This window comes from Selaginella moellendorffii, unplaced genomic scaffold (assembly GCF_000143415.4).
Source record: "Selaginella moellendorffii unplaced genomic scaffold, v1.0 SELMOscaffold_2, whole genome shotgun sequence".
NCBI classification, from domain to species: Eukaryota; Viridiplantae; Streptophyta; class Lycopodiopsida; order Selaginellales; family Selaginellaceae; genus Selaginella; species Selaginella moellendorffii.
Window position 1 is genome coordinate 1,581,235 of NW_003314263.1, and position 16,789 is coordinate 1,598,023.

At 41.7% G+C, this 16,789-nt stretch overlaps 3 protein-coding genes across 8 annotated transcripts; 1 reads left to right on the top strand and 2 right to left on the bottom strand.

Annotated features, from left to right (window-relative positions):
• Window positions 1-2,060: 2,060 nt before the first annotated feature.
• LOC9662025 lies at window positions 2,061-4,843 on the top strand. 3 transcript variants are annotated; one of them, XM_002962421.2, is made up of 16 exons: window positions 2,061-2,289; window positions 2,436-2,497; window positions 2,553-2,592; window positions 2,643-2,681; window positions 2,746-2,804; window positions 2,857-2,902; window positions 2,950-2,991; window positions 3,038-3,096; window positions 3,147-3,176; window positions 3,228-3,323; window positions 3,374-3,467; window positions 3,512-3,603; window positions 3,652-3,771; window positions 3,821-3,896; window positions 3,956-4,069; window positions 4,123-4,843. In XM_002962421.2, exons 1-16 carry the CDS (start codon window positions 2,086-2,088, stop codon window positions 4,690-4,692), a joined length of 1,743 nt encoding a protein of 580 aa, XP_002962467.1. In that variant the 5' UTR covers window positions 2,061-2,085; the 3' UTR covers window positions 4,693-4,843. The 3 variants fall into 3 exon arrangements, with proteins under 3 accessions (XP_002962467.1, XP_024515897.1, XP_024515891.1); XM_024660129.1 differs by having other exon boundaries at window positions 3,956-4,066; XM_024660123.1 differs by having other exon boundaries at window positions 2,749-2,804.
• A 1,026-nt stretch (window positions 4,844-5,869) lies between these two features.
• On the bottom strand, window positions 5,870-8,138 carry LOC9660938 (peroxidase 51). Of its 2 annotated transcripts, XM_024660139.1 has the most exons (5): window positions 7,647-8,138; window positions 7,181-7,592; window positions 6,916-7,107; window positions 6,538-6,703; window positions 5,870-6,474 (listed from the first exon to the last, which is right to left on the bottom strand). In XM_024660139.1, exons 2-5 carry the CDS (start codon window positions 7,382-7,384, stop codon window positions 6,035-6,037), a joined length of 1,002 nt encoding a protein of 333 aa, XP_024515907.1. In that variant the 5' UTR covers window positions 7,385-7,592; window positions 7,647-8,138; the 3' UTR covers window positions 5,870-6,034. The 2 variants fall into 2 exon arrangements, with proteins under 2 accessions (XP_024515907.1, XP_002962887.1); XM_002962841.2 differs by having other exon boundaries at window positions 7,181-8,138.
• Window positions 8,139-8,418: 280 nt separating this feature from the next.
• LOC9662026 lies at window positions 8,419-10,703 on the bottom strand. Of its 3 annotated transcripts, none has more exons than XR_002990982.1 (5): window positions 10,099-10,703; window positions 9,520-9,643; window positions 9,193-9,405; window positions 8,809-9,132; window positions 8,419-8,752 (listed from the first exon to the last, which is right to left on the bottom strand). XR_002990982.1 is itself a non-coding variant. In XM_024664322.1 (5 exons), the coding sequence occupies exons 1-5, from the start codon at window positions 10,556-10,558 to the stop codon at window positions 8,915-8,917; spliced, it is 960 nt and encodes a 319-aa protein (XP_024520090.1). In that variant the 5' UTR covers window positions 10,559-10,703; the 3' UTR covers window positions 8,419-8,914. The 3 variants fall into 3 exon arrangements, 2 of the variants coding, with proteins under 2 accessions (XP_024520090.1, XP_024520083.1); XM_024664322.1 differs by having other exon boundaries at window positions 8,419-8,988; window positions 9,044-9,132; XM_024664315.1 differs by having other exon boundaries at window positions 8,419-9,132.
• Window positions 10,704-16,789: the final 6,086 nt, after the last annotated feature.

Below are 16,789 nucleotides of genomic sequence, written 5' to 3' on the forward strand. Positions count from 1 at the left end.
GTCCTACTCCCACTCTTGACTCTTCAAGTTAGAGTTTTTAGTCCAAACATGTTACGCTTGTTTGGCTTTTGCTTCCGCCACTACCACATGGCACCCTTTTGGCTCCACTTTGGGGCTTAGGGATTTGTGTCTCACATTCTTCTCTCCCTCTTCCAGATCATTAGTTTTCTATGAATTATAGCCAAGTTTAAATACTGGATTGAATTAGAAGGGAGAATCAAGAATTGGCATTGAGATGTCATCTTGCTAAGCTGCCATTAAGAGATTTAGGAGTTCGTGTTGTTTCTTGCCTAGATTAGCAATTTATTCTAATGTAAAATTTAACTTAAAATAGAAAGTTGTATTGTAGTGGCCCATAACTAATTGTTATACTCATAATTGGTACATATACCCTAAGAAGTAATGGGGAGACAAAAGTGATAAAAACAAAGGGATAAAGTAAAATAAAATAAAAGGAAGTATGAGATAAAAGGGAGAAATATTAAAGTCACACTTAGCATTATTGCACTACAATTAATATATACCAAGGATGAAATAAAAAATTTGACTTAATACCACCTTCAACAATTAAAGTTGAAATTTAAGATCATCCATATACACAATTAGGTCATCTTATCCTACACATATGCATGTGTACATCTATTGCCATAGAGAATAAAAACCACACACATGTATACAATTGTTAACTTGACTTTATATCAACTAATATGGAGAGGTTAATAAAGAATATTTTATTATAAAAATGAACTTGGAAACTAAATATTAGATATTAGTGCCGATTGAACTCTTTAATGATACTTTAGAATGAAAAATAAAGGGTCATTGACTTATTCATAGGACCCTTCATTACTTGTATAACTTCTCATTTTCCAAAAAAATCACTATGTTAAAATTTTCCACCATAATAGTTCTAACAAGACATTGTTAATGCTAAGGCTTTCACCCAAGAAATAGAGGATGCCAATTCGGAAAATACTAACAACACCAATATAGAATATTGGCAGCAGCAATATTAAACTCTATAAACAAGATCATCTCCCACATAAAGTGGAATTAAAGTATATGCATTGGAGATGTAATATCTCATATTATTGTGTAAATCAAAGTGCATTGTTAAAAATGGCTAGAACAAGTGTATGCATAAGTCCCTCAAGATCTTGACGAAACATTAGCCACAACATTCTTAAATTGATTTGCTCAAACATATTTGATTCTACACAAAGCAAGAGGCTTATACCAAATTACACAACTCGGAGGTCCCACGAGGTGCACGCAAGGATGTAAGATGATAAGGTCCCACGAGGTGCACGAAATAATGTAATTGCTAAAAAGCATCATCACAACCATCAACATATCTAAATATATGGTTAAAAATGTTTAAAAGAAGGCTCTAATCCAAATGAGTAGCTATTTAAACCATTATACCATTATAATGTTGTCCCTTGGAGATATGTGGGAAACACATACAAATACCAGGCATCATCCCAAGAATGATAGATGCAATTATTGTAAAGTAAAGTAATGCTTGGTTTGCTTAATATTAGTGTTATTTTACTTATTAATCCAATTGTTTAAATAAAGTTTATAATTATAAGTATGTTTGTAATTTATAAACACAAGATTAATCTTATTTCATATCAATCATTAGATGATAGAATAAAAAAGAATATACTTTAAAGGGTTTAAGAAAGCTTATAAATTATAAACATGTTTATAAATTATAAATACGAGATTAATCTAAGTGAATAATTAGATTGATAAAATGTTCTAGAATATTTAAGCATATTTTAGGTATATTCACTACCATCCCAAGCAAACCAAAAATCACTTTTACATAAAGCTACCACTTTATTAATTACATAAGATTCTTATTAACGATGATTTTATAAAAATAAAAAATGTATGGAAAAAATATTTTATTACCCTTAATCAGGAAACCACCACCTTTGCAAGTTACAAAAAACTGAGGGAGAAATGTAATTCCTAGCCGCGGCAGCTAATTACAATTCTTCCTCCTATCAATTGAGTTACTTGAGAGAAGTATTTTCCCAGTTTTAGGGTTTGTGAGGAGGTAGGGCGAGGGAAATGGCGCCCAAGAGGCAATCTGCGCGGCTAATGCAGCAGAGGCTGCCAGAGGAGGAGCAAATGAGAATAGCGCTGGCAAATTCCATGAAGACTTTCAAGGAAGAGCAACGCCAATGTGCCGATCTCTCTCACTTGGACGACGTCAAGCTGGACGCTACGCAGCGCACGACGCAGGTTTTTCGTCGCAGGAAGCGTCCACGCCAGGTACGCCTCTGTTTGAGATCTTGTTGTCTAGAGGACAGTTCTTTAGATTTCTCCATTCTCGGTTTTTAGACACTTGCCAGGTCCTTTGATTTCTTCGTGTGGGAATGGAGTAGATTGTTGGCGTGATCGATTTCGATGTTTTGCAGGAGGAGGACGAAGAGCCGGCGGTCTCAAACGGTGGAAACGATGAAAATTCTGGCAAAAGCCGGTATGTAGCTAGATCTCGCGAGCACTTGAACAAAAACTTATTGTTGTTTACGCAGGACTATGGACGAGATTGTTGAGAGCACTGAGATCTTGAAGGTCGGTCTCATGAATTTTTTTTTCTTTCTTTGCTGATGTGCTGCTTACAGGACGCGCCGGCTACAGCCCGTTCTGCCGGAAAATCCAAGGTGACTCGGTCTTTTTCTTTCCTGGGTGATCCTTGATTTTTTCTTTTTTTCGCTTGTGTTCTAGCAGTCGAAAACAACTAAGCGCCAGAAATCCCTCAAGCGTCTGATACCCTCAACCAAAAAGTAGTCGGAGTGATGTTTTGGTGCCAAGCAAGCTGATGCCATTGTGTTGCAGAAAAAAGAAAAAGGACCTCGTTAGGAGTTACTTTGGATTCTCTGCGGTATAGTCAAGCGTTCGTTGGCTTTCAACTAAATGTTTTATTTGCAGCCTGGAAAACTAGAAGAGCCGTCGCCTGAAGGTTCCAATGAGGTGAGCCATTTACATTCTTGTGGTATGTAACAGCTGCCAATTCCAGGAAGTTTTTTTAGTTGACGATGAAGACCATCTACAAGATAGCGAACAGCAATTGAAGAGGTAATGTCGTGAAGCTTTGCTAGTCACGTTTTCCACCCTTTTAAGATCAGATGTGGAGTGAAATTTGCATATCCCTCTCGGTACGTATTTGTTATATAGCCACTTAACCTTCTGACTTCTCCAATCTTTAGTGATGATCCGGAAGCAGTAGAAGTCGAAGAACACCATTTGCAATGTCTAGCGGAACGCGAGTATGTTAACGACACGATTATTGATTTGTATATCAAGTACGTTTCGCAAAGTTCTTACGGCTAAGGCCCAAGTTTATTTGTCACAGGTACATTCTTGTATCTCAATCTACAGAACTGGAGAGGTTTCACGTTTTTAACAGCTTTTTCTTCAAACGGCTCGCTCAAGCAGTTTGCGACGAGGTGACGCTAATTATCCTTTTTCATGTAAGAGATCATCTTTGTAGGACTACGTTGAAAGCGTTGGCAAGCTACGGAAATGGACGAAGGGCGTTGACATCTATGACAAAGCCTACGTTTTGATGCCTGTCCATCAGCAGTGAGTTCGATTTTTTCGCTCTGTGGTTTCCTCTTGACACTTTTGCAGGATGCATTGGAGCCTTGTTGTGGTTTGTTTTTCAGGCCCGAAGCCTGGATGCCATATACTTCACCTTGATTCTATGCAAACTGGGCACGTTAGTCGTCCTATTTATGAGGTTGTTCGCCGGTACGTGAATTCTCGGGTTTTGGTTTGCCATTGCCTGGTTATTTGACAGGTACTTGGCGGCCGAATGGATTTCTCATGGTGGTGAGAACAAGGACTTTAAGAATGTTCACGAAAGGAAAGTAAAGGTATGCACGAGTCTCTTGCAACTTTTAAAGAGTCTGTCGTTCTTCTTTCCCTTCTGCAGGTGCCAAAGCAGCAAAACGAGTACGACTGTGGCCTTTTCATGCTTCATTACATTCAGCAGTTTTTGTCAAAGGCTCCAGCCAGTTTCAGCGACTCCATGGTCAAGGACATGGTAGTAAGTTTTTGGTGAAACACGAGTTCTTACCGTGAGCTCCTTTTGTTTTGCAGCATGCATGGTTCTCACTAGCCGAAGCATCCAAACTTCGGACCACCATCCGGGACATCACGGACAAGATATTCTTCCCGAAAGAAGGTAAAGAGGAACCGCCGGCGTTGGATTCGGTCGCTATCGACGGGGCTACGAAGCCAGAGTCAGAACAGGATCCTTCAGCTGCATTCATCAACGAAGCAACTGTTGAAGGCTCGAATGGCGATAACACCACCCAGCAAGCAGTGACAAATGATACCACCCAGCAAGCAGTGGTGAATGATAACACCAACCAGCAAGCAGTGACGAATGATCCAGCAAGTGTTCCCAGCAGTGAGGAGAGACGCGATGATGATCCAACAAGTGTTCCCAGCAGTGAGGAGAGACGCGATGATGATCCAGCAAACGTTCCCAGCAAGGAGGAGATACGCGATGACCACCCAGCAGGAAATCCTAGCAGCGAGGAGATACTTCCAGCTAGCACTGGCAACGATCCGGCAAACAATCCCAGCACTGAGGAGACGGGAAGAAGTGATCCAGATGGGATGGTTCCGGGAGAAAGTCACGAAGATCATCCAGCGAGCAGCTAGACTGAGCAAAGCGATGTGATCCAGCCACAAATCCGAGCAGCGAGAAGAAATGCGACGAAGATCCACAGCAGTGACGACGATGTACCCGTGACAAGTACATAAAACCATGTATTATAAACATTGATCAATTGTACGGAGGATTTATATAGTACGGATGATCTATTCGTTAAGTTTTTTAGGGTTCTTTAAATGGCGATGTGCTCCTTGAGCGTTGCTACTGCCGCGAATTTGACGCAGCAAGCGCCCCAGCAGCAGCAGCTCTGCCGATCGAATGCGCTGGTGTCGTGGAATGGAGGGGCAGGCGGGGGGAAGAATCCCGCGAATGCGGCGAATCGGTGCTCGCTGAGGTAAAACCCTATCGATTTCTTGCGAGATTCGTGACAGTAGCTGCGGCAGGCAGGGAAATATGACGTTTCGAGCTGCCATCGCTCAAGCTTCCACTCCATTGTCTGTAAGTCTGGTAGATCGTTTCAAAGTTTTCTCTTGCTGATGGTCATTCATAGCCAGCAGTGGTCTGGTAATGGAGAATTTGGAGAGGAGGAATACAACGAAGACGCGGATTCTTTCTCGTATCTCGTCAGCACTGTCCAGTGTATCTTACATTTCAAGTAAGTTCTTCGTTCTTTCTTTCTCCTCTTTCTCCTCTTACTCTTATCTTTCGCCGCGGTTTATCAGATATCGTGTCGGGCACACGCTCGATGAATATGACGCCAAGCTAATCCAAGAAGAAGTCTTACGGTTTCATCCAAGAGCGGCCGAGAAGATCGGTTGTGGCGTGGCAAGCATAATGGTATGAAAAATCCTCCTTTTTGTCTTTCTGAATGCTAGCCTGAGGACTCTTGGCAGGTAAACTATCACCCGGATTATAATCGAAGCCGGTGCTTCATGATCAACAGACTAGACGAGTCCGTTTGTGACTTCTCGTACAGGAAGTGCATGCTGGAGCGAGCAAGGCTGAAAGGAATTCACTTGGTAGCTGCGAGAAAGCTCTTGAATATGGATTATATAAACATTTCCGACCAACGCCGGAGTCCAGAGTGAGAGTTTGTTTGATACATACTGATCCGTGTTTGTATTTTTAACAACCATTGTATGTACTAAACACTTGGAAATTTTTTTTGGTCTATCGATGAGTTATTTCTGGGATCAGCGAGACAGGCTAGTAATTTACGTTTTAACATCACTGACAGCTTCTGTGTCATGCATAGAAACTTGTCCTGGAGATGAAAAGTGAGACTTCGATCTGGAGGTAAATTGCCATGCTTATTCTATTCGAACAAAAATTCATTTACAAATTCATGGTAGGTGCTCTTCCTCCACCTTATTTGTTTTTGGACTTCGCTCAAGTTGGTGTGGTTGAATTCGGTGGGGCGTTGAAGCTGCTGCAGCTCTGCCTTATTTCCCCGTCGCTTCCAGTCTTGACGCTTATGTTGCTCATCTTGGTCATCGCCTGTACAAACGCCGCGAAGAAGTCGTCCTGGGAATCAGCCATCTCGTTCACCAGCGGCCTGGTGGTGTTATCGGTGAACAGCACTTGGTCCGCAAACAGGAGGCCTCTTCCAATCTGCAAGTTCTTGTAGTAAGAGTTGTCAAAGACGAAGGGGGAGCTGACATCGAACGGGGTGAATTTTCCAGGTCCAGTTTCGCCGGGTGGACAGCTCACTTTGAGCGATCCAATGTAAGACGCGTTCACGCTCGGGTCGCTGCTGCCGTTTACTCCATCAAAACTGTAAAGCCTGCTCCGGAACTGGTTGCAGTGAGAAAATCCAAGAGTATGCGCTCCTGCGAAGAAACAAAGTCACTGTCTGTCAAACGGATGGCTCGATCTATTCGAAGGATTTGCACCTGAGAGGATCACCATGTCGTCAGCGGTGAGGTTGACAGCAGCAAAGTTTTCTATTAGCTCGCTAACGTTGAAGTCTGCTCCAGGTAATCTGCCAGGAACTCTGGAAGCTTGGGATATCAGTCCATCCCTTCGGCCTTTGGTGACTTCCCAGTGCGGGCCTCCAGCCTTGAACAGGACGGAGTTAGAGGAGTAAGAAAGCGGAGAATCACGATGCAGAAAATCAGCAGCGGTAAATCTGAGCCAGCAACTTACAGAGAATGGTCGGAATTCAGTAACAAATCAGCAAGTTTATGGCAACTACGACCAAGTCCACAGGCTATGGAACAGGGAATCCTAAGAACAAAAGCAGGGAGTCATAGCAAGGTGGTGGGAGTTACCAGTACTACGGCGTCTCGCGCAGCCATGACGACTATGTCGGCACAGGAGACCACGCCCGGGCAGGCAGCCTCCACGGCTTTCTTGGCCTGAATTATGGTGTCGAAGGCTTGCTGCGGGATGTTGTTCTCGGTCGCGTCCCTCTCGGCGGTGTTGTTGGTGGTCGAAGTTATGAGAATTGATGCGTCACACCCCTGAGGAAGAAGAACCAAGGAAGAAGTAGAGTAAACGTCCAGAGTTTTCGAGAGCTCGGGGGACTCGACTCACCTCTACGAAGCAATCGTGAGCAAGCAGCCGGAGTGTTGACGGCGTGACTACGTTGGACTGATTGGCCATCGCGCTGACCGCGCTGTGAACGAGCTTGTCTACATCGGGGCAGGTCCTGTTGTAGAAATCCACCGAGAGCTGCGACGATCCGAGACCCGAAAGGGAGAGCAGGGAAAGGAAGAGGAGGAGGAGCGAGCAGCGCATGGTGGTGCCTCCTCTGGCTTCGTTCACACAGGAGAAACTAATTGCTGGAACCAAGTAAGCCGAGTCTCTCCACTGCTAGCATTTCTCTTTTCTCACAGCCTCTCTCTCTCTCTGTTCTTGCCAGAAACTGATCGATCGCTCGCTCGCTCGCTCGCTCGCTTGCTGCTGCAGTTTTCTTTCGCTCCCTTTCTTGCAACAGATGCAACAGCTGTGGGAGCAAAGCAGAAAAGTAAAAGAAGAAACGCAGGCCAGAGAAACCCACCGTGGGGGGCAGAGATTTCCCAGCGAGTAAACAGATTTGGAAGAGAAATACACCAAAACAGCCTCAAAACTGGAGCTTCAGGGCACCTGCAGCAACAGCACCTTCATCGCTTGGTCACTTCACTACCTTTTCTGAGAAAGTGATGGCTAGCAGCAAGCTTTGGCTATGGCAGGCCTTATTGTTCTTATCAAAGTTCCTGAAGGAGAGAGTGCCTTGGAGCAGCCACTATCAGGATGCCACAACAAGCCAACAAAACATTGATTGCTTCACAAGAGGAAAACTCTCTCTGGTGATGGCAATTGATGTGAGATCACAAATGCAGTTAAGTCTGGCCTTTTTTTACATGTCTATCTCTCTCCTTTTCCACTCTTAAGATATTTTTCTTTCTAGCATAGGGGACACAAAGCCTTTGCCTTGCTTTGTCTAGCACCCTACAAAATAGCTGCCCTTTTTATAGTACACCAAGGCACACACCAAATTGAGGGTGGCAGGGTTGCATGGATTACAATTCATGTCCAGCTAACATGGGAAGCATATCCTATTTTTATGTTCCTTTTGCATTTTTTCCAAAATCTACCTTGTCATGCAGCACTGATCTGCATAAAAAGGAAGAGAACACAAGTGCAAAAAGACACCAGGAAAAGGAAGAAGAAAGGAATCTCATTAAACTTTTTTTCTTCTCTTTTTAAAATGTTTTTAAAAGACGTGCATAGCTTTGACCTCCTTCACTGCCATGCACTGATTGATTGCCTTCCATGACCCAAAGACAAAATCCACCAACACCAAGCAATTAAAGCTTTGGCCAAAATAGAATTTATAAGAAGGGAAACTTCCTTTGTGTCTCACAGAAAGTGTCTCACTTGTTCTTGCTTGTTAACAAAAACAAGTAAAAAAGATCAAAGAAAGATTTCTCTCACCTTTTGCTCCAGCATTCATTGACTTTGCAGCTGAATGAGAAACTCCCACCTGTGTCATGATCCAGCCAAGTGTTGTCCTGGCTCAGATATTCCCACTTCTTTGCCATTAATGTCTCTCAGTAGTCTTTCTTCCATCGGCTTCTTCTTTCCTTCCATCATCACGTCCACGCGGTCTGTTCAGTCTGTTGCCTGCAAGGGATTCGGTAACGGATTCCCAGAAAGGAGAAAGAAATCCTGCCGCTTACAGGCCATGTAGATCGCTGCTCTGCTGAACTCGAACTGGCAGGAGCTGTGCACTGGATCCAGCAAAACTTTGGAAGCTGTAGCCACTCAATCAGGGACTGCTCGTCTTCATCCTCCCCGGAGAGGCGGCAGAGATGACGTTCTTGATGACTGCAACCGCTGGAGTATAGTCACTGCTGCTCCTGCCGCCGCCGGTTACACAAGAGCTCGTGTCTGGAGGAAACGGAAAATGCATACTTAACAGCAGTGGAGCTTGCCTTTCCTCCAGCAGCTCGGGAATCCTCTTCTTAAAACCTCTGCTTTTCAAGCTTCGAGCAACTTTGCGCCTGTAAAGACACGCACAAAACTGAGAATGATCGAAACGAGAAAGGAGTGAATAGACATACCAGTATCGTATCGTTGCCATGTGAAACCACCACTGCGGGCCACCATTGTGAGTGCGAGCTAGAGTTTCCAAGTCGTCGAACTCGAGTGACCACGGGCAGTATCTAAGCCAGTAGTTTACAGCAGTTCGCTCAGCGTACTCCACCTCGTCGCACAGCTCGTACTTGGCACCGCTTGGATCTTTTTGCCACCAAGCATCTTCGTGGTAATCTGTGCTGCATTAGAAATCCACCAAAACCCGCTTCAATTCTCACTCTTGCCTGCTAGATCAGTGTCAAATAATATCTATTTAACATCGACTAGCTAACGAAGGAGAGGAGATATTTTACCTGATTTGCAAGGGACCAATGCTTCGACCACCATCTCCAATCGGCGCAGGAACCATGGAACTCGATTCTACGTCTCGCATCGCGTCCAAGAGAAGCCTGTGCCTTTGACGGTACTCGTCCACATCTGCCATGCATCGGTGAGATAAAGCTTTCCGGAAAGTGGCCACTTTCAAGGAAAAAAAACACGAGATTTTTCACTAAAGACCTTGGAAAGCAATGGATGGAAGTACGAAAGATAAGGTTATCAGAGACCAGGAAAAATGAAAAGGATGGATTCGCAAGAAAAAGAAAAATCATCGCCTGAAAAGATCGAGCATTTGCTAGATCTCATAAAAAGAAAAGGAAAATAAAGAGATATCAAACGCAATCCAATGGATGGAAGGCATGAAAGATAAGGCTATCAGAAAATCCAGAGAAAAGCCGACCCAGGAAAAAAAAGGATAGATCCACAAGCGAAAGGAATTCATAGGACGAGCATTCTTAGATCTGGTGAAAAGAAAAAGGAGCAAGGAAAGCAATGAGTGCCAAAAGAATGCATGGAAACTCCCTACCAGGAAGGAAAAGAAAAAACCATCATACCTCTGGGAGGAGGGAACACATCAAAAAAAGTAGCATTGGCACTTCCAAACGCTTTGGTTCTAGCCCTGACCTCGCGAAATACCTGGCGGCGCTGGATCCACTGGGATGGGCAGTGAGGAACGAAGAGAATGTCGCCAGGGAACAAGAGATCCAGCGTCGCCAGATGCAAATTGAGCTCCTGGAGCTCCTCCACCAGAAGCCCTAGCCCCTGCGCGATCTCCCAGGCCGTGTCGCCGGCCTCGACAAGCAGCGGCTCCAGGCGCGCGCCGTGGCTCCACACGCGCCGCGGCAGCCAGGGGCGCGGAGGAACTCGCAGCGTGGCGCCGGCGAGAATGAGATCGCTATCGAGGCCATTGAAGGACTGGAGACGGCGCCAGTCGATCCCTAGCGATTCCCCGAGCTTCCACAGCGTGTCGCCCTCCTCCACGAGCAGCGCTGCCGATCCATTCGCCATTGCCATGAGATCACGAGAAATTGGAATATCCCCGCGGTTTAAAATTTGGCATCTCGAGGAGCGCCTGAGAATATCCGGTGTGCTTTAAATACAGTAGTATATTCTGAGTTTTACGAAGCCTTGTTTAGCATTAAACTCTTATAGCTTTTTGAATTACAAAAGTTTTAATACTTTTAATGAGAAATTGTTATGAAGATATTTTATATTTCCTTTTATCCTTCTTACTTAAAAATAAATTTATTATTTAAACATGAATAAATAATTACTATTGTATAAACTATAAATAATAAAAATCAAGGTGAAAACATATGTACATACATACATATACATACATACATACATACATGTATTATATATATAATCTATGGTTAATGCTAATGCTTTTTCTTAAGCATGTTTTTCGTTTTTGCTCTCTTGTCATGTTTTTTTACAAACTTTTTATTCTAGCATCTCTAGATTTTTTGGATGAGAATTCTATACTGTTAGTGGCTGTTATATTTGACATTCAATATCCATAAAGTACAAAATAGAATTTAACTTCTCTTGAAAAGGTTTGTAAGGCTCAAAAGATTGAGTCATGTATTCGAAGGCTTTATAATGGGTTTAAGAATCTTGTATCATTAGTTGATGACTTGTTATTTCAATATTTACATTCTCAATATCACCTTGATGACTGTCTTCTTTATTTTTTAGGGACAGATCCTGATAATCATTTACAGCTGGTGGTGCCTTCAATTTTTATTCCACACTTTCTCCATATCTACCATGATTCTCCCATTTTAGATGGGTATATGGGACATTATCGTATGATTGAAAAGTTGCATTAGTTTTTTTATTAACTAAAAATGTGATATAATATTATCCAATATGTGCATAATTGTGTTTAGTGCTAAACTCATAATATTCCCTTTTGTGCTGCAAAAGGACAATTGAAGTTAATTGTAATTTCCTATTTATTTAAGTTTGTGACATTTGATTTAATGGGACTTTTTCCATGATCGACTGTTAATAATGAGTATGTCATTATTGCTTTTGATTACTTGGCTTATTGGGTGAAAGTCAGTGCTTTTACTAGTGTGTCTGTAACTACTGTTAAATACTTCTTTCTCAATTAAGTGGTGTTTCAACAATCCTATCCGGAGCAGATTCTTTTGGATAATAGTCTTGTATTTATGGTTAAAGCATTTCACATTTTGACATTTTGGTTGGGGATACATCACACTTTTATAAGTGCTTAGCATGTATAGTTAGACGATTTAGTCAATTGGCTTGTTTGAACCTTTAAAAGGATGATAATGAAGTGTGTAAACTTTCAACATTCGGATTAAGATGGTTTATATAGTGAAGCATTAATAGAACTCTACACCCTTGTAATATATGCATACCAAAGTAATGGCAAATAACTCTTATATGATCATGATTTAATATTACCAACTATCTTTGCAATTTTAGTGGGTTGCTAATGTTAGGTTGTGGGATTAATATTTGATAAACATTCTTCCACTTGTCCAAGCAAAGTCTGCCAAACACTTAGGCCGTATACAAGTGGGACAATAATAGCATTATAACTCCCATCATTGTCCACTTATGGAATACAAATGCATACAACAACTGACATTTTTGTATAAAGGGATTAGGAATAATTAACACTACTTACAGATCCACTAATGCCTCTTTCTAATATTCCTCAAGATCCCAACCCATCCACAAGAGAACCCTAATGGTCTTCTATCATTTTAAGAGTAGGGGATGATGTGAGGTCCAAGTTATAGCTATAATATTGTATATTAATATTAGTATAATGAGATTTTGGTAACTATTGAATTAATTTTCAATCTAGCTCTTATATATAAATTAGGGTTTTTGGGTGTAAGGTCTTGAATTTGGACTTCCCAGTACTATTCAAACCCAAGGACGCTTAACCCCAAATATCCCAAGACCTTTAACCGATTGGAAAAGGGGGTGCACTCTTATTCATGGGCCCTTTCCCTCTATATTTGAACCCCTATGTATCGTCTCTCAAGTCGTTCCCTTTGGTTGCTTACAATCCACCACGCTTCCCTGCAAGTTCACGCCCTCGTGAACGGAAGCTGAGAGCCTCGCTCTCTTGACACCCTACCCCTCGGGTCGAGCCCAACAGGAGCAAATTGGACCAGCCAAATGTCAATCAACATGTGGTGCGATTCCCTTAGCCAACTAATAGAGTCGGACCCGAGACCGCTCCGATACCAAATGTAAAGTCCTGAATTTAGACTTCCCGGGAGGTCAACATGTGGTGCGATTCCCTTAGCCAACTAATAGAGTCGGACCCGAGACCGCTCCGATACCAAATGTAAAGTCCTGAATTTAGACTTCCCGGGAGGTCACCCAGCCCAGTACTATTCAAACCCAAGGACGCTTAACCCCAAATATCCCAAGATCTTTAACCGATTGGAAAAGGGGGTGCACTTTTATTCATGGGCCCTTTCCCTCTATATTTGAACCCCTATGAATCGTCTCTCAAGTTGTTCCCTTTGGTTGCTTACATTGGGCTAATTATTATACATATTTCTTGGATTTTTTTTCCATTCACAAAACTATATTATTATTCATAACAAAAACATTACATATATAAAGTTAAGTAGAAATTTAAACTAAATAGTTTAATAATAATTATAAATCACTTAGTTATTTAAATTTTATTACCTTGCCCTTATTTTATTACGTATTTGTATGATTTAAGGAAGTAGACAGATCATTTAATATAGTGTTTGATTTAAGTTTATGATTATATAATTAAAAATCAAAATATTTTTTAAAATAAATAATATAAATTTATTATTACATATTTAATCATTATAGCATAAATGTAAGTTTTATTTCTATGTTTAATTGTATGGTTTCTTATTAGATATAGCTAAGAAAGTTGGGAACTTCTTCTTAATAATATTTACTCAAAAACTCTTTAATATATTAACAATGTAATAGCTACAAACAAGCTTTTTGATTAATTTAATATAATTAATTACTACTTATTTAAATTCTGTCTTTAAGTTAAATTCTCTATATCTTTTACTAGGAACAAAAAATTTGAATTGGATTTGTTCTGTTTTATATATTGAAAACAAAACAAGAATGGTATTCGCTACTTCAATTAATTCTTTATAAGAAACTAACCAGTTGGGAGTCTTAATATGTCATTAGCCCCTAATCTCTTTTGAGGATGGCCAAGAAAAGAAGAAAGCAAGAGAAGAAACTAATTGGAGAAACGAAAAGAGAGACTAGTAGTCATCGTCGGATTTGTACCTCCCATACTTGTCCCTGTTAAGCATATTCTCCACGAACCCGGGAGGATAATCATCCTTGTTCCTCTCCGCCTCCTCCAGCGCCAGCTTCTTGGCAAACTTCATCACCGCACGGCTGTCCACCACAATCCACGTCTCCTTTGGATCCAGCTCGCACAAGTTCCTCTTGATGTCGCTGGGAGCCTCCGGGATCATCACTCCATACGCGCTACACTTGTCCAAAAACCTCTCGAAATCCTTCTGGCTGTCCAGCTTGAATTGCATCGCTCGCCCCAGCGCGATGAACTTCATCACCTTTCCAATGTTGTCATAGTGTGGCGGCGGCTCCTTGGGCTTCTCCTCCACCGCAGCGGCGGCGTAGGGGGATTGATCGTAGCTTTGCTGCTGCTGCGATGGATCATACTGGGACTGATCGTATTGCTGGTACTGCTGGGATTGATCGTAGCCTTCGTAGTACTGCTCCTCGTCATACTCCTGGTCGTAGCTCCCTCCATCCATCTCGTACTGGGCTTGGCCTCCATCCATCTCGTACTGAGCTTGATCTCCTTGCGGGATTTCTGGATTCGCTACTGCAGGAGGAGCCTCCTCTTCTACCACTGGAGAAAACTCGGCTTCGATTACCTCGCCGGTGCCATAGCTGCTGCTCCTGGGGCAATGCCGAGCGAGCAATGCTGCCCTCATTCCTCCCAAAGCTCCTCCTCCTCCCATTCTTAGCAGCAGCGGCCTGGAGCAAGAGAGATTCAACACACCTTTCACGAAATGAGGCATTGTAATCGCCGCGGAGCGCGTGGGAGTAGTAGCAGCAGCAGCAGGGATCATCGCCAGCGCCATCGCCATCGCCAATTCCAGATAAACCCTAAAACCCGGAAACAAAATATCTGGCTGCTCAAGAGATTCGAACTCGAAAGCTGTTAAACCTTTGGTCTAGAACTAATGATTGCTCATTTGGGTATTTGTTAAAACCACAACCTGGTGCCGCCAACTTTGTTTTCGTCTAACATTTGATATGTGAGTCTGTGATTCATTAAACACATTCGCCGTTACGCCTGCGTTCTTATCTTGATCTCGTTGGTTGCCGCCTCCAAAAACCGAGACGGTGGTGGAAATAGGTTGACCGTATCGTATTCGTCCACTCCCAGTACAAATACATGCCATTGGAACAGGATCGATTGTAGAGCTTCTTCTCCGTCTCTTTTGCTTGTCGAGAGTACTCTAGCTAGAGCGAAGTGTATATGTAGTCAGTATAGATAGCGTATTTCCAGCAATCCATCTCTCGATCTATGATGTCTCGCTTCATCGTCTTTGGTTTGGTGCTACTGTTTGCAGCCACTGCTATGGCTACTCGACCTCTCAAGGGCTCCACAGGCAAGTCTTAAGGCCATTTTTGTATGATCCTTTTTTATGGCGTTTCTATCTCGTTTTCCCTCTTTTTTTTTCGATCCATCATGGTTGCTTCGTTTCGTTCTATACTTTTTGTTGTTGGCTCGGCTAAATAATGTCGAGAAGTCTTTTGTTTTGAGTTTACTCTTGAAACTCCCAATTTTCTTTGCCTCTGGCTAAGTCCTCGTCTTGTTTCAGCAGTGCCAAGTGCCAAGAGTGAAGTCAATGGCATGACGAGTGCTGGATCCGTTGCTGAATCCGACGCTGCTGCGGGCAATGATGCAGAAACTGCTGTAAGATTTATCCCTTTAAATCTGGTGATCACGATTTTTAAACGCTCTTTTTCACTACAGGAGGCGTATGATCAAAAGGAAGAATCGCAGTGTGATGATGAGCAGCAAGAGCAGCCTAATGTCGACTACATTTACGATGGATATGATCGGAGGAAGTCACAGCACTGCCACCGCCGCCACCCGTCAGGACCAGATCTCTTCGAAGCGGCAGCGCCGTGAAAAAGCTTCCTAGCACATTTCCTTGTTTATAGTGTTGTAACTCTCTTGTAATGAATCTGTGAAAAGATCTTTCCTTTTGTATCTTTCTGATCTGATTTTTTGGAAAACTTTATAATTGGCTACTCGTAGAGAGCTCGCCACTCTCTGATCTCCCGGATCCTGTGTGCATGCATAAAGGGTTTAAGCCGTCATTGATGACTGCGTTTAAAGCCCAAGGATCTCGTCAGGATTTTCCATAATTTTATTAAAAATCTCAAGATGTTGATAATGTATAACCTGTTATGAAATCCATAAGATTCTTGAAGAATGGCGAACTCTGCTCGAGAGTATTTGCTCTTGCATCGCTCTAACTGATCCGATCCTCTCTACCAATTTTCTTCCGGAGGGATTCTTTCCTCTATAACCAGCTCACCCAGAACTTTGGGAGAGTCGGCTGACTTTCAAAAAATCCAAAATTTCGTGAGTATCCATTGACAGATGTTCACAATTGGCCTTATTCAAGAAGGTGGTTTAGGGTTTAGCGTAACCCACTTCTCATCGGTATCGGTTTGTGGCATAGCCATTAAAACACCATAAACAGCTAGATAATTTGCAATATATAAAGCAAAAAAAACGTTAAAGATACGTATTTTTAGTGAAATTTTAATTATATTTTTTTGGTTTTTAATTAATTTGGGTTGTGAGTGCTTGGGGTTTGAACCCTTACTTATATACGAAAATGGTGGACTGGATGGACGGTGTATATGCTTTAATATTATAATTAGTGTATTACCTAATATATATGTGTGTGTGTGTATATATATATATATATATATATATATATATATATATATATATATATATATATATATATATATATATATATATATATATATATATATATATATATATATATATATATATATATATATATATATATATATATATATATATATATATATATATATATATATATATATATATATATATATATATATATATATATATATATATATAAATATATTTATATATTTATATATATATATATATATTTATATATTTATATATATATTTTTATTTTT